General features: G+C 41.5%; 1 protein-coding gene across 1 annotated transcript in view; it reads right to left on the bottom strand.

Moving 5' to 3' along the window:
• Positions 1 to 14,820, bottom strand: part of LAMB4 (laminin subunit beta 4) — a 40,988-nt gene that overhangs the window by 4,466 nt on the left and 21,702 nt on the right. Inside the window, exons 21-31 of the mRNA XM_063396864.1 lie at positions 14,567 to 14,724; positions 12,819 to 13,043; positions 11,508 to 11,728; positions 10,258 to 10,354; positions 9,547 to 9,922; positions 9,023 to 9,183; positions 5,719 to 5,924; positions 4,600 to 4,803; positions 2,886 to 3,030; positions 879 to 1,083; positions 135 to 273 (exon numbers count right to left, since the gene is read on the bottom strand). Coding sequence (XP_063252934.1) covers positions 135 to 273; positions 879 to 1,083; positions 2,886 to 3,030; positions 4,600 to 4,803; positions 5,719 to 5,924; positions 9,023 to 9,183; positions 9,547 to 9,922; positions 10,258 to 10,354; positions 11,508 to 11,728; positions 12,819 to 13,043; positions 14,567 to 14,724 — 2,137 coding nt within the window. The remainder of the gene's footprint in view (positions 1 to 134; positions 274 to 878; positions 1,084 to 2,885; positions 3,031 to 4,599; positions 4,804 to 5,718; positions 5,925 to 9,022; positions 9,184 to 9,546; positions 9,923 to 10,257; positions 10,355 to 11,507; positions 11,729 to 12,818; positions 13,044 to 14,566; positions 14,725 to 14,820) is intronic.

Genomic DNA, 14,820 nt, shown 5'->3' with positions numbered 1-14,820 from the left:
TTCAAGCAGTACTGAATTGGTGTCACATCTGTGCCACATTCTGGTTTTATTTATTTATGTTAAGGAAACTTCAGAATGAAGTGTCTCTTTCTAATAAATAAAGCAAATAAATTAAAATATTTGCAGCAAGATACCTGAGAGATTTGTGTTCTGATGCCTTGTATCTCTTCATTTAACTTTATGATGGTGTTTTTGGAGTGCTCTTGAGACTTCACAACATTTTTTAGTTTATTATTAATTTCATCCACTGGTGGAAGAGCTTTAGCTGCTTTGCTAAAATGGAAAAAAGGAAGAGTGTATAATATCGTGGTGTGGTGAGCAAAGCAAGAACATGTTTCAAATGCACCCATGCTGTCATACAGGAATGTTTCCTCAACAACACCATTAGAATTGTGGTAAATTGGTAAAGCAAAGCCTCAGAAAAGGGCTTTGTGGGGGAGCACCTGAGTTTCTGTACTCAGGGTGAGGTTGGATGCTGCTGGCTGCCTGGTGGTGCACTGCTAGCAGGGAAGACTCATGGGTGAACATGTTTTTTCTCTTGCTGGGTCTTTCTCACCCTTATTCAAACCACCCAGTGAGCCAGATGTAATGCTCCACCAGGTGCAAGGTGGAATTAAGTCTCTGCTTTGGCCTCTCTGACTCAGCAGACAGAGGAGCCAAGAGCTGTCAGGAGCTGCTTCCTTTCAGCTTGTTGGCTCCTGCAGCCTGAGCAGAGATGGCTCCTTCCTCATGGAGAGGCCCTGTGGAAAAGGCAAAGTGAAATCTCCATCTGAGCTCTCCTTCCAGTGTTAGTGGGATGCTGCCAGGGGAATGGAGCAGTGCTCCTGTGCACAGTGCCACCCCAGCTGGAGCTGGCACACCAGTATGAGAATACTCACTCAGCTTCTTGTGCCTCCACCAGCAGTGTCTGAGCATCCTCCCTTCTTATGTTTCTCTTATTATTCAGTTTGTATTTCTCCCAGTGGTTCATAATGCTTTGGAGTTTGCCAAGCATGCCTGTGAGCTCTTGTGGAGTCAGGAGAAGGTTTATTTGCAGAACATAGTTTGCCACCTTCTCAATGTCTTCTGGAGGTGCACTCTCATCTGCAACAGAAATGGAGCTGAGAATATCCTGAAGTAGTTCCTTCCTCCCAGCAAATGGTCATTATGGCTGCCTACCCTTTGAGTTATGGGGGAGAATCAAGCTGACAGGCACAGCAAGGGGTAAGAGAATTATCTCCAACATTTTGTAATTTAATATTATGCTTCCAGGTACTGCTGTTAGTGTTGTCAGAACTGGCTGAAATGACGATTTGAACCCACTTTGAACTGAGTTATTAAAATTCTGATGTAGGACAGAGCCCATGAAGGGTTTTAAATCAGTGCCCAGCACAGCTAGATGTGTCAGAGCCCATTTCTCCCTTGGCCCACAGATCAAAGAGGTGCTGGTGAAGCTGGGGTGTGAATGGAGATTTCCAAGCTGGCCAGTGGGTGTAATCCCTTCCCTGGAGTTGCCACAATATTGAGAAAGTGGTTCCTTTGCTGGTTAATGAGAAAGGCTAAGCTGCAGAGGGAACTTGGGTCAGACTTGCACAGAATAGGAATTTACAATAGAAAAAAAGACATATTTTGATAATTCCCATTACAAATGAGCTTGTCCTTGCTCTTTGCTAAGAGGCAGAGGCACACACAATTAGAGTAATCAATGCCTTGAGAAGTCACATCATCAGTTTTGTTTTCTGCTCACTTCCCTTTATAGACAAGATCTTGTGTGATAAAGCAGCTGAGATATATTAAATGGTTGTGTTAATCTCCAGAGTAAGTCAGCAAGAATTAAATAGAAGACATTTAGTATGCAAACAGTAGTGCATTTCTGAGAGCTATTTTCTGTAGAAATATGTTAATCCAAGATCACCATTAACATCAATGTTGAGTACAGCAGATTTAATGTATGCTTTTCAGCTTCTCCTGTTCCTAAACTTCAATTAACAAAACAAGGATTTGAAAAAATTCCTTTGTAATTGTTAATAAATGTTGTATGTCCACTAAGAGACATAAGAGTGAAAGATGGAATTTTCAGTGGCTATCAATAAAAATCTGCAACTCTTAAGGAATTAAATGAACCTAAATCTTCAAGTTCAATAAAATAATGTAGATTTTTCCAAACAAAACACATCCTCTGTCCTCTGCCCTTGTTCCCATTTGGATGTAGAGGTATGAATGTCAAAAGACTGCAATCCATAGAAATTTATCAGATCAGCTACATTGAAGAGATTAAAGAAAATCCTGCCACGTTTGAACCCTTTGATGTACATCTGGTAAAAAGGTTTAGGATCTGTTTCCTACTGCATTTTTTTTGCAATCCCTCCCAAGAGTGGACAATTCTTAGGATATATATAGTTGTTTTGTTATATTTTTTATGAGAGCTGTGAGGTTCTACCAGAATCCTTTGATTCCTCGAGTTGCAGCTTTATGGAGACGATGGAGTGGATGTGTCCTAATTCCCACGCTCCCTACTGGGAGCCTCTATTTATGGGCCTGGAAGAAGGGGGTGGAATAACAATTTGAGGATGCATTGAACATGCTTGGCCATTATATATTGTATGAAATTATCTTAGTAGTCCTTTACTCAGATAAACCAGGAATAGAGGGAGTTACTTCAAATTAAACGGTAATAAAAGATGATAATCAGAATGTAGCAGATATATTGTAGAATTGATACAAAGTACTGTCACCTGGGAGAGAGAAGCACTAGAAAAAAGGGATTGAAAAAGTTTGCCCAGCTCAGGAGGTAGATGAGAAGTTTCATGCATATATAGCTAGATCATATTCTGCCTGTCTATTATGCTGCATTATATTGGAATATTTTTATGAAAAATGAGTCAAAAAGAACATTGCATTTTTACCTAACAAGAAGTCTTTCACTTTTTGGATGAACCCCTTCGTGATCTCTCCATCAACTTCAATTTGATTCACAGCCGTCTCCAGTTGCCCATTAAAACGTGAGCCTTTCAGTTTGCTGTCTTCTGCCATTTTTCTAATGCTTTCAACCTGGAAATATTATTAGAAACAGCAGTGCCATTTTCTGGAGGTTATGTGTCATTGCTTTGCAAGTTAGACTCTGACACAAAGGTAATTTTCATCCAAGCATCAGCTGGAATCACTTGATGTGGCTTTGAAAAGTAGTAGGAGACTCCTTTGGGGAACTTCAGAAGCTGCTACATCTTGATCTTCATCTGGCCTCAGAAAAAGCCTAAATCAAGCATTTTTTTCTCTCTGCAACCACTGCTAAACCACAGCCCCCTTTCTAAAAAAGAGTACTGACAGTTATAGCAGTACTGTAGCATATCAGTCATCAGATTCAGATCTAAGCAGATCTTATCAGATTCAGATCTGTTTACAGAAAATGCGTTTTAATTTGTCATTTCATGTTGGACTTGCTGGTTAAAAAAGCACTTAAAGAGGATACAAGAAAGGTCCAATTCAAGGCTTGTCTCTAAAAGTTACATTTCATCATTAAATTAGTATTCTTGATAATTTAAATGAGAACTTTACTTATCAAATTCCAACAGTATTTTACTTTGGTAGGGGCTTTGCCTTCAAGAATGGCACAGATACATCTGTGGTCTGCAGAGGGAAGAGATTTGGTCTTTCCCCGTGCAATGAGGAGAAGGCTGATGTTTTTATTTCTGAAATGTCTCAAAACAGTTCACTCCTATTATCAGGGAGGTGCCTGAGGCCAGTGCTCTCCAGAGGCGATGTCCCGGCAGCCGGGCTGGCGCTCCCGGCTGCGCCGGTGCCTTTGGCTGCCGCCTCCCCGCGGCCCCAGGGCTGTGCCCCAGTCGCTCATTCCCAAGCCCGCTGGCTGGGATGCAGTGTGTTGTGCATTTTAAGAAGAGGAAATGGATGCCCAGGCATCCTGCAGGGACGGGACAAAGCCACAGCAGAATGTAACTTTGTGTTGGAAAATATGCTCTGCCTATAACTGTAACAGGCGTCATCCCTGGCTGTTAATAAGAACAAACTCTTTACTGGGGCTTTGGGATTTGTGTGTTTTGTTTCCTTGGCATATGTTGCATTGGCCACACTTTGTTTAAATTATCTTTCACTGCTACTGTGCAGTGAAAGTACAGTCGACTAATTGATGTCCTCCTAAACATTACTAGGGGCAGAAAAGCTTCATCTTGAAATTATCTTCAAAAGTAATTTATTGGCAAACATAAGAGTAGTATGAAGTTGTATAAATAGAGCTTACTGCCATGCACAGCAGTAATCCCATTGCAATAATCATGTCAGGCTACTGACAAATGGTGCCATTTGAATCTTTCCCAGTAAAAATATAGACAATACTAGCCTGAAACCACCCACTCCCACAGACACAGGGCACCGTGACTTTTGAAATCTTAGCAGCTGTGGGGAAGAAGATCTAGAGAAAGCAAATCTCCTGGTGGGGCTGGCACCTGGTACTGAATCATGATAGGTCTATGATGTTGGGACAGGGTCCATCACTATGTCATCACTCTTTGTCCAAAGAGCAGGTGAGTTTTTGTAGATTTATGACCTCCCAAAATTCGTCCTCCATCCATTTCATTGAACAAATGTAGGTTTGATATACAGCACCTGATTCTCAGGTTCCCGTAGCTGAGTAGTCAAGTTATTTAGCAACACAGCAGTCTCCTCAGCTTTCCTGAGGGCCTCAGAGGAGAGAGGAAGAGCTCCAGTGCAGTCTGGGCCACCACACTGCCTTAGTCCATGACTGTCCTGGCACAAAGCTCCCCCACAGGCTGCTGTGGCACATGGCTGGTCTCCTGGAATACCACAGATCTGCAATAAGGAAGATGTTTATGTCAGAATTCCTCTGGGGACCTGAGATGCATTCCTGAGGGAAGGAAGACGTTTGACATCATATGAACATTGAATATAGGATGGGATTTTCCCTAAGACACAGTATCTGGTCGTTATAAAGATGGGTATCACTGGCAGTTAGAGGCCCCTCTCCCCTGATTTGAAGGATGCAATGGCAGCCCATGGCTCTGAGCATCCTTGCAGGAGCCATTTGTTAGGCTCCATGTGTTACACTAAGACCCTTGCTTCACTCTTCTTTAGCAAAAGGACTCAAACCTTTCTCTAACCATATCCAGCCCATGGGTCAATGTCTTCTTCTAAAGGATCCAGATAACCTCTAACAGGACAAGGTGCTATTGCAGTCCTCCCTGTATTTTGACATAGATATGGAACCTAAGGGCTTAGGTGGATGATCTCTTCCAGATTTGTCATGAATTGGTACAATCAGGCATTTACTTCTGCCCTACAGAAGAACAGAAATCCCCTTCTTTCCCAGAGATGACACAGGATATGTGAGCACTCCCTACCCACTCCAGGACAAAGTCACTTTGCTTAGTTTAACTTACTCAGTGAGGAGGTTTGCGTTAATCTTTCCGAAATTACTCTGATGTCCTCTTGAGACTAGAGAGTGCTTAAACAGTTCCTTGTACTGGGAACAATGGTTTCCAAAAGGTTGGAAATAGCTACAGCTGAGAAGTGCAGCTGTTTTTGATGTGATTGCATGTCTGTGGCAAGGAAGTGCCATTTTCCAGACTTAAAAATGCATGTAAGCACCCTTTTAAAACCAAACCTACTGCAACACAAAAAAAAAAAAAAAAAAAAAAAAAAAAAAAAAAAAAAAAAAAAAAAGAGTTTTTTTGTTTTTAGCTTTCATTCAAAATCCACAGCACCTACCTTTTCATTCAAGTTTTGGATGTCAGGGCTTTTGATCATTCTGAGCTGTTGCAGCACATTGCTTGCGTTTAAGACCTGATGGTCCAACAGAGCAAGTGCGTTGTTCCTGGAGTACTCTGAGTGTCTAACAACAGGGGTTGTCCCCCTGGTCTTCTGTTCTGCCAGCAATGATACTTCAGAGTGTCTCCTAATGTTGCTGATGGCCTCTGTACCAACAGAATAGGGTTTAGTACCAACTGCATTTGGTTGCATTCAGTTTGTGATTTACTTGAATTCTGGACAATTGCTGAGTGACAGGTGGTTCACTGGTGTTTGATTTGGGACGGTGGGACAGGACAGGAACTGTCATTTTCTCAGCAAAACTTTTTCATCCTTTACTTATCCAGATGCCAAATAGAAATAGTTATTGATGCTCATAAAACATGCTAAACTAGATGAATATATGGTGGATCCGATGTCATCCACAGGATGCCAAGGTATTTGAGAAGGCAACAGAATAGACAGAAGTATGAAGGAAGTCCCATTACTGACACTAACTGCTACTGATCTGCATTCATCAGTAGCTCATGCATTGCTGCCATTGTTGATTGGATAAAAGCTCCTGACATTTATTATGTTTTAGGTAGGAAAACTGTTTCTGCCAGTTGTCATGAAATGATCAGCTCCCTGATTGTGAGTCAGGAAAGCATCTGAGCTTTCTGTTCAGCATAACACCCAAGAGTTAAGTAGTCTGCTAGACAGAGACTAAAATTGACATTACAAATGGGAATGTATGAGGGCTTTTTTGTCTCTGGAAAATTCAGTTTCAGGACTGATGCATTAAAAAGAAGCACTTCCACGATAAGCTCATAGGCCAGGCAGAAAAATGCTTTCCAGCAAGAGTCTTGTTTGGTTAATGAAAGCTTTTCCTTAAGTAGGCTCAAAAGGGTTGGAGAATATTACATTTTTTGTGGATTAATAGCCTGAGAAAAGGATTCAGGCCCTTTGCAACACACATAATTTAAAGCTGTTACTGCTGCTGTTGAGGTTTCCCAGATCTCCAGAGAGCCCAGATTTGTCTCCACATTCCTAGGCAGAAATATGTCGAGAGCCAGAATTGATGTGAAACTGAAAATGCATTAGAGGTCTCTGATTAACATCTCTCCTTGTGCTGGTAACTGACTCAGTTACTAGTTGAAGTCAAAGACAAGACCCTCAAGTACTGTGTGTTCTGATTCAGGCTCTAAAGCCCTTGACTGTGCTTTGATTGAAGCTGAACAATGTTTAGTTATCATGGGGAACCAGGGCTATTTATTTATCTTGTAATTCTTGGAAACAATATACAGTTTAAAGTTAGCTCTTAATACAAAATACCTGGCAAGAGACTGCTGTAACTCCTCATCTAGGCCAGAGACTTTTCCGTGCAACAATTCCATTGCAGGAATATTTTACAGTGGTTCACCTCTCCATTAAGTGGCCTAAATGCATTTTCTACATTTGGGTTTTGATGAAGCTGTAGAGATTCCAAGTTCCTTAACATTAAACACAGTGTCTTAGCCCAGGCTTGATTTACAGCCTAGGAAGCTTCTCTCACTGCATTACTGTACCTCAGTGGCTGCAAAGCCGGGGGCCAGTGCTGAAAAGCCATAATTTAGTGAGATCACATTACTGCAAACATTCTTTTAAGGACACTTGTGTCTTGGTTTTTCCCGTGGTTTTAATTTATCATTAGATATTGATGTTTCCAGGTCATCTAGCTGAATGTATGGCTGTGAGGAAAACTCTGACTCCTGATCCTCTGCAAAGAGATGTAGGCAGGAGCTCGTTCTCCATGTGTGTCTAGGGCACAAGGGCCAGATGTGCCCCAGATGTTGTATGAGGCCAGATCCTGCTCTACCCCAGCAAAACAGAGAGGAAAAAGCAGACAGAGCCATATATAGGGTATGCTGCTGGTCCAAAAAGAAGATGGAGTGAGGAGCCAGTCTCTCTCCTGGGTATCAGAAAAGTTGGCTGTCTTGAGGGAAATGTTATTTTTGTGCTATTAGATGCTTGGTAGCAGAACCAATGAATATTTGTGGTCTTGATAGGAAATTCATCTTAAATTCAAGGTCTTCCCCTCCCCAGACTCCCATGTGCTTTTTATAGGGCTGTTTATCTGTCTCCAGAGGCCAAAAGATGAAGTGGGTTTGGAATGTGACCAGAGAGCACCATGGATGCTTCAGCTCTGCGTCCACTGACCTCCCTGGGATTTATTGTTTCTTTGCCTGTCTGCCTTTCTCAGTCTGTGCAAGGCTCAGTTGAGTTGAGAAGTGGAGCCTGGGAGAGCTGTGCTGGCTGTTTGCAGAGGGATCTGAGCTGAGGAGCTGCCCCAGGGGGCTGCCAAGTACAACAGGGCACGGGAGCCCTAAATCTTAGTTAATCCCTCTTTTCCCCTCTTCCGGTCCCTCCACTTTGCTTTTTGTTGACTTTTCCTTTTTTAATTTTCCTTTATTTTTTTTAACAAACAAACTTTCCTGGGCCAAGTTTATCTTGTCTGAATGAAACACAGAGGAACTGTAAGTGGGAGTGCATTGCTTGTAGCTTGTGTCTTCTGTGGTGAGCACCCTGTCTTCTGCGGGCAGCCATCTCTTTGGAAAAGATTCTGCTGACCACCTCCTGCCATTGTGGGTGGTCTAGCATCTGTTCAAAATCCCTGCCTCATACATCCCCATTTTTCTCCAGAAACCAGTGTGGGACATCATCATTACAGCTATTAGCAGCTGATGGAGAGTATACTCAGCCTAAGCGCAGAGGATGTAATTCTTTCAAAAATGACAAGGAGCTCAGTTCTGCTTTCACATTTTTGATGATGGAGAGCTACTTCTGTCCCACATAAAGTCAAGTATTTTCCCATGGGAACACTAAGAAGCTGCACTATGACACTATGCTTTAATTAAACAAACCATTCCTGTACAAGATTCTTTAAGTATTCCTAGGAGCAAGAGGAGTCAAACGTGGGGGGAATCCTTTCCTGGTCTATTGCATGTGAGTCTGTACTGTGAAACTGTGTTTCTTTTATATCCTGATAATGATGTAAGCATTGGGATTACAAACTTCTGACTGATGTGACACTGGCACATGCATCTGAAATTTGGAATGCTAGAAATCACAGCATTTTAAAATAAAATAGAAAGTCAGTATAAAAGGTTGTTAACATCAACATTTTTGTGCTACCATAAGAAGCTACAATCAAGGGATCTTTGAAATGTTGTATGGTTTAATGATGAGAAAACATTCCAAAATTTCAGGGAAAATGTCCAGCCATTTAAATTCATTGCTGGCTTACCTTTGAAGTTCAAGTACTGAAAACTTTGATGCAGATGTATTTTCTGCTGTAGAAGTTCAAACACTAGGTTGGCTTCTTCTCCAATATCTTCTATGTTCTTGTTAAGGTCAGGAAACTCAAAGGGTGAACTGTGAAGGGCATCCATGTGTGCAACTTTTTGTCTGAAGGGGAAAAGACAGTTATGCAGAAGTCAGACCAGATTGTTCTTAAACTAGAACTGAGTTACAAAATATTTTAGAGGGCAAGAGATACATTTATAAATAAGCAGAAACATTTAATTATATGGCTTGTTTGGAAAACCCTTGATATGAACTGGAAAATTCCAGCATTTATGTATATGTCTGTATGGGTTAGGCACACATTAAGGATGAATTTGTTCACAGATCTACTGAAAACAGTGACTTAGTAGACCAACGTCTGTGTGCTGATCAGAAGTGGGACTTGATATGTAGGGATGGCTGGTGGACTCTGGGAAAGACAGTCTCTTAGCTAAGGGATTTTTTCAGGAGCAACCTAGCCCTTACTGAAGGTAGCCCTGAAGATCCCTGATGCCTGAAAGGGCCTCCAGTGACAGGACAGGATGTCTCAAAATGCGTTCAGCTTCAGAAATGGCCTCTTCAAAGGCTTTGAAGCGCATGTCACAGCCGGGCATTCGTCCTCCTTTATCTTCCAGCTTTGCTGCAAAACTCATGAACTCCTTCACAGTCAGAGCAAGGGCAGCAATTTCAGTGTCCCACAGATCAAAACAAAGATGACACTGACGGCAGGAGGGAAAGTCCTTCTCAAAGCCGCGGCCGCACTGGTCACAGAGCCGGCCGGTGACACCAGCGCGGCAGTTACACGCGCCCGTGGCTTTGTCACACATGGGCTGGCGGGTCCCCTCCAGGTTACACTCACATGCTGCAAGAAAGGAACAGCAGGTTACACCCAGTTGTTCCTTTTCTGTGGGGTTAATGCATGAAAAAGGCGCATTTCAAGATAACCAAAGCAAACCAGTGTTTGAGTTGGAGCAAGGTGGAGTGCACGGTAGTGACTAATCTTCATCTCTGACCTCCATCCTAACCATTGAAATAACAACACAGATAAATGATATAAACACTTGTCCATCTCATACACACAAACATATGAAAGGCTGTTTCTCTACATGTATGCCCTGTCTCCCCTGTGAATATAAGAGGTAAGCATTTATGTCCGGACAGTTTCTAATCCAGTAGTCCCACTTTTATAATACTTACAAACACAGTGCATCTGGGGATTGCCAAAGTAGTTCTCTTCACATTCATTACAGCCTCTTCCACTGTAACCTGGCTTGCATGGACACTGGCCTGTAAGCTGTAAAGACAGTTAGGTTTGAATAACTTCCAGCAGAGCCATATGGCTGGATATACATTATTTCTGCTGTACAAGGACTGCAGCAACACTGCTTGCCCAGTCTTTGAACACCGTGGCTTACACAGTATTGCCCAGATTTTCCTGTCTTCCTCCTGAAGGTCCTGAAAACAAAATGCACTCTGAGAAATGGCTTTACTTTACTAATATCAGAGATTCTGTATGATCCAGTCTATTAATGCTGTTTGAGAACTCTCATCCTCTGATTGTGATCTGAGAGGATTCATTTCCTTTGCAAAATAGACTTGGTTTTTATTTTTGCTGGATCTAAGTACTCAACATTTCAACTTTAAACTACACAATATATCAATTGTAACTGAAAATCTTAAAGGTATATTATACACATTTCCCTAGAAAAATTATTTTGTAATTCAGCTATTAAATTAAACTCCAGGGAATGACAACTTTGACAACCGCTAGTAGTTCTTTGAGGTCAAGAACTAAATTTGCTATAAAAAGAATAAATCTACTGAATGAACTGGAACAAACAGAGAGCATATTGAAAGAAAAATGTGCAAATACATCAGCAAGACTTTAGGATAAGCTCCTGGTGCTCTGAAGTCAATGGCAAAATTGCTGTTGACTCCATGGGACAATTTCACCTCTCTATTCTGAAATGCTGTTTAATTTTTTTCTACATTCTAGCCCTAAAATGTGGACAGGAATTAAAGATAAGAAAAGGTACTCTAGCAGTACAATAGATGAGGACTGATTAATTTAATGGCCACAGCTGCTACTTTATGAAAATAAACACTTGAAAAATACTCATAAGACTCTTGGGTCCAAGCTTGGATTTCCTTCTTCCCTATATGCATATTTATGAGGCAGTTTTTTCCTTTACAAAGTATTTCTAAGATCCACTTGACAAAGAAACAACATGCAAAGAGAAATTGCTGACCAACATGCAAAGCCACATTATCAGAACACTTTTGATTTAATGACTCACAGTGTGATTGCACCAACTACAAACTTCCAAAGAATTCTTTGTTTTCAGGGAAGATGACAAAAAACCAATCCTCATTTATAATAAGGTCTCCACTTTGCCATGTCAAAACACCAGCACCCTGGTTCCTGGAAAGCAGAGTAATTTTCTTGCCTGGTTGCACTGGTTGCTTTGGGAGTTTTTTGGATCACAGTCACAGGTCTGACATCCTTTGCCACTAGCCAGGTCCCAGTAGCCAGAGGCACACTGGTCACACGTGGCACCCAGCACATTGGGCAGGCAGGGACAAGCTCCCGTGGCTGGGTCACACAGGCAGGCTGCATCTCCCCCTGGACACATGGCAGGGTCAACACCTGCCAGATTGCACCTGCAGCCTGGAAAAAGAAGGACAATTACTACAGTAATACAGGCAGCTGATGGATACACCAGAGCTGGATATAAACCCCACACTGTAGGTTTGTTTTTAGTGACCTTTAATCTCATACACATTACCTGTCTTTCTGTAATACCTTATATATGGCTTTGAGAAAATTTACTGTGAATGTTCAACACTTTTAATACAGGCACAAAAAATGAAGGCTCAGTGAATTTTGAATCTTATTAGAATGCTATGTTAAATATGTTGGGTAAGGAGAAGCTGATTTACAGTAGGCATTTTCCAGCATGGGAATCCCCAGTAAGCTAAGTAAGATAAGAAGTCTTCCTTGTGAGGAGCCAAAAGTTCTTGCTTAACAATTTCTAACAGACATCTTCCAAGAATGGACTAGGGATGGGCTTGGACTGTTAGAGATTCCCAGAAAAACAGTTTCTTGACTATACTTATCATTAACTTGTCTGTAAAAATTAAATCCTCAACCAGGCCCATCTGTGAAAGTGAGTATAGAGAAAAATTGGGGAGAAGCCTTCCTTGCTTTTCCTTACACTCCTACTCTTCTGTTCAAAGTGCTGAGTTACTGACATGTTCTCATGGAATCAATTAAATTACCTGAACGCTCTCACTCTAGCCACTTAATGGAAACAACTGGTAAGGCAGGAAGTTCAGCAAGGGATCATCTGGTTAACTCAGCTCTAACTGAGCTTAGCTGGCATCAGCCAGAACATGGATAAACAATTATCACTGATTCCTCTACTTTTGATTCCTTCCTGAATAAGCTGAATGCACATTTATTGTTTTAACAGAGAAATACTAAGCAGAAGTACTGCTTTCATTTCACAAATGAATATTTCCTAGGAGTGATACTCAGTATGAGATTTAGTGAGGCTTGGATGACAAAGAATTTAATAGATGCCATGTTAAGTTATTTATATCATTGATATGTTAATATTTAGTAAATAGAGAAAAATATTTTGCTCTATTTATCTGTTTTAGTGTTGTCCTCCCTCCAAAGTCTAACTTTTCCCAATAGACTATTTTTTAAAAACATTTCCTTGGTAGTAAAACATAGTTGCAGTGCTGTTACTTACTTTGACAGCTTTGATTGAGGGCTGAGCCAAAATAACCTGGTTTGCAGAACTGGCAGTTTGCTCCATGGGTGTTGTGTAAACACTTCGTGCACTCTCCAGTGACCCTGTTACAGGATTCTGGGTCTGTCAAATCAATGTTGTTATTGCAGGGACATGGTGCACAGTCAAGCCCAGGGCTGCTGGGGTTTTTGTAGAACCCACTAGGGCACTCGTCACACTGATTGCCTGTCAGAGGAAGGCAAAAATATTGCTGGCTGATGGGAATTCAAGTGAAACATGTAATTTCCAGTAATATTATTAAAAGATTCAGACTGTCTGTTCAAATACACATGTCTAATGGAAAATATCCACCTGTTTGAGACCATTGCCCTTTAATCCTCTGATCAGTTTAAATTGTATCTTCCCCACTGAAATCTGATGGAAATATACCCTGCTCATCCCAAGTTGTTTATACCAAGGAAGTCCTTTCAGTAAGAGCAAATGGGTGCCCCATCAAACACCACCTCCAAACATCTTTTTCCATCAAAGCCCATTCAATGGCAGTAGTCAGGGTTAGCCATATGTGCAGAATTCTCCTTGGCCCTTCACTCCAACAGCAGCATTGGAGGGTGGGGGGTACCCAGGAGTTCAGATGAACTCTGATGCTCTGTCCTTGCTTCCTGGCATTACAACTATTTCTGCATTTCGTCTCAATGCCTGCCCTGATTTGGGTGCTACCTCTGCATCTCAGAAACCATTCTGGGCAGACTGGTGTTCTGGAACAACATCCACTGGTTCATCCTCTGCCAAGGACTCTGTTCCTTCACTGTGCTCCTCAAGACCCAGAGCCTTTCTCAGTCTCTGACAAAGTGAGACTACTGCTACAAAGGTGATCAAAAGTCTTCCTGGGAAGGAGCAGGAGCAATAAAGTCCAAAACTGAGGGGTGCAGTGATTTGTACGGATGGAAGTCCCCTGGGTGAGCATCAAAATGAATAATTTTGGCCTTACAGCAATTATTTATGCAAAACCATTCTTGACTTATAAAGAAATCTTGCCCAAGTAAAGATGACAGCATTGGTTTAATTTTCAGCAGTGCTTCCCATTAAGCTTTGCTTTCATCAGAGGAGATCTTTCTAATGCCCAAGGGAAGGGAAATATCTTAAGCTTTCCCTTCAGGAATTCAACCTAAGTCAACAACATCTTAGGAAATGAGGAATCAGTTTGCTGCAAAAATATCTGCATTTGAGACAGCTGAGAATAGAAACCCCATTTCTAAAGTGACCATTTGAACCACAAAGCAGTGACTTTAAGGAACAATGTCAAAGAGTTTTCCCTGTATGGAGAAAGACTTTCTCTGATTAGGAAATCTTACCAGCTCTTTTTGATGCCCTAATCATTCCCATTAGGGCTTGCAATACCTCTTTTTCAGAAGTAACAAGACTGCAATTCTCCCTGCCTCTCCCCATCAGATTAATATAATACCCCTGGAAAGGAGGAGATTTCCAGAGAGTGACATCAGAATAATTAATGACTTCACTGTATCCACATAGGTGAATCCCTTTTTAAAACACTAACTGCACAATTCCCATTCTTCCTAGTCAGAACTTACCCACATGATTTTGGTAAACTTGAGTGCTAATTCTTCTTAGCTGGTTTATTACCATTACCTCATTGTCATTTCTGAACACATGACAGGTGGAGGACGATAATTTTTTTCTCTTACATTAATTTTAGTAGTATCAAAACCAGTCCTTATTTTGCTTCATACCTGAATATCCCTCGAGACAATTACAGACAAGCTGTGCAGACTGGGAGTCCTGGTAACAGGAATGTGCAAAATACCTATTGCTTGTAGGTGTCCCTGGGCACATGCATGGGTGGCAGGGTTCTCCATCCAGAGGGTTTCCATAGTACCCATCCATGCACCTGCCAAAGCAGTTGACACAAACAGGACAAATTGTCAAGTGCTTCATGCAGGTGAATCCATTTATATGTATATACTGGAATTAGTATTCCAGATCA

This window comes from Prinia subflava, chromosome 4 (genome assembly GCF_021018805.1).
Source record: "Prinia subflava isolate CZ2003 ecotype Zambia chromosome 4, Cam_Psub_1.2, whole genome shotgun sequence".
NCBI classification, from domain to species: Eukaryota; Metazoa; Chordata; class Aves; order Passeriformes; family Cisticolidae; genus Prinia; species Prinia subflava.
The sequence above is the reverse complement of the archived record's forward strand: the minus strand, read 5'-3'. Positions and strand labels throughout refer to the sequence as shown.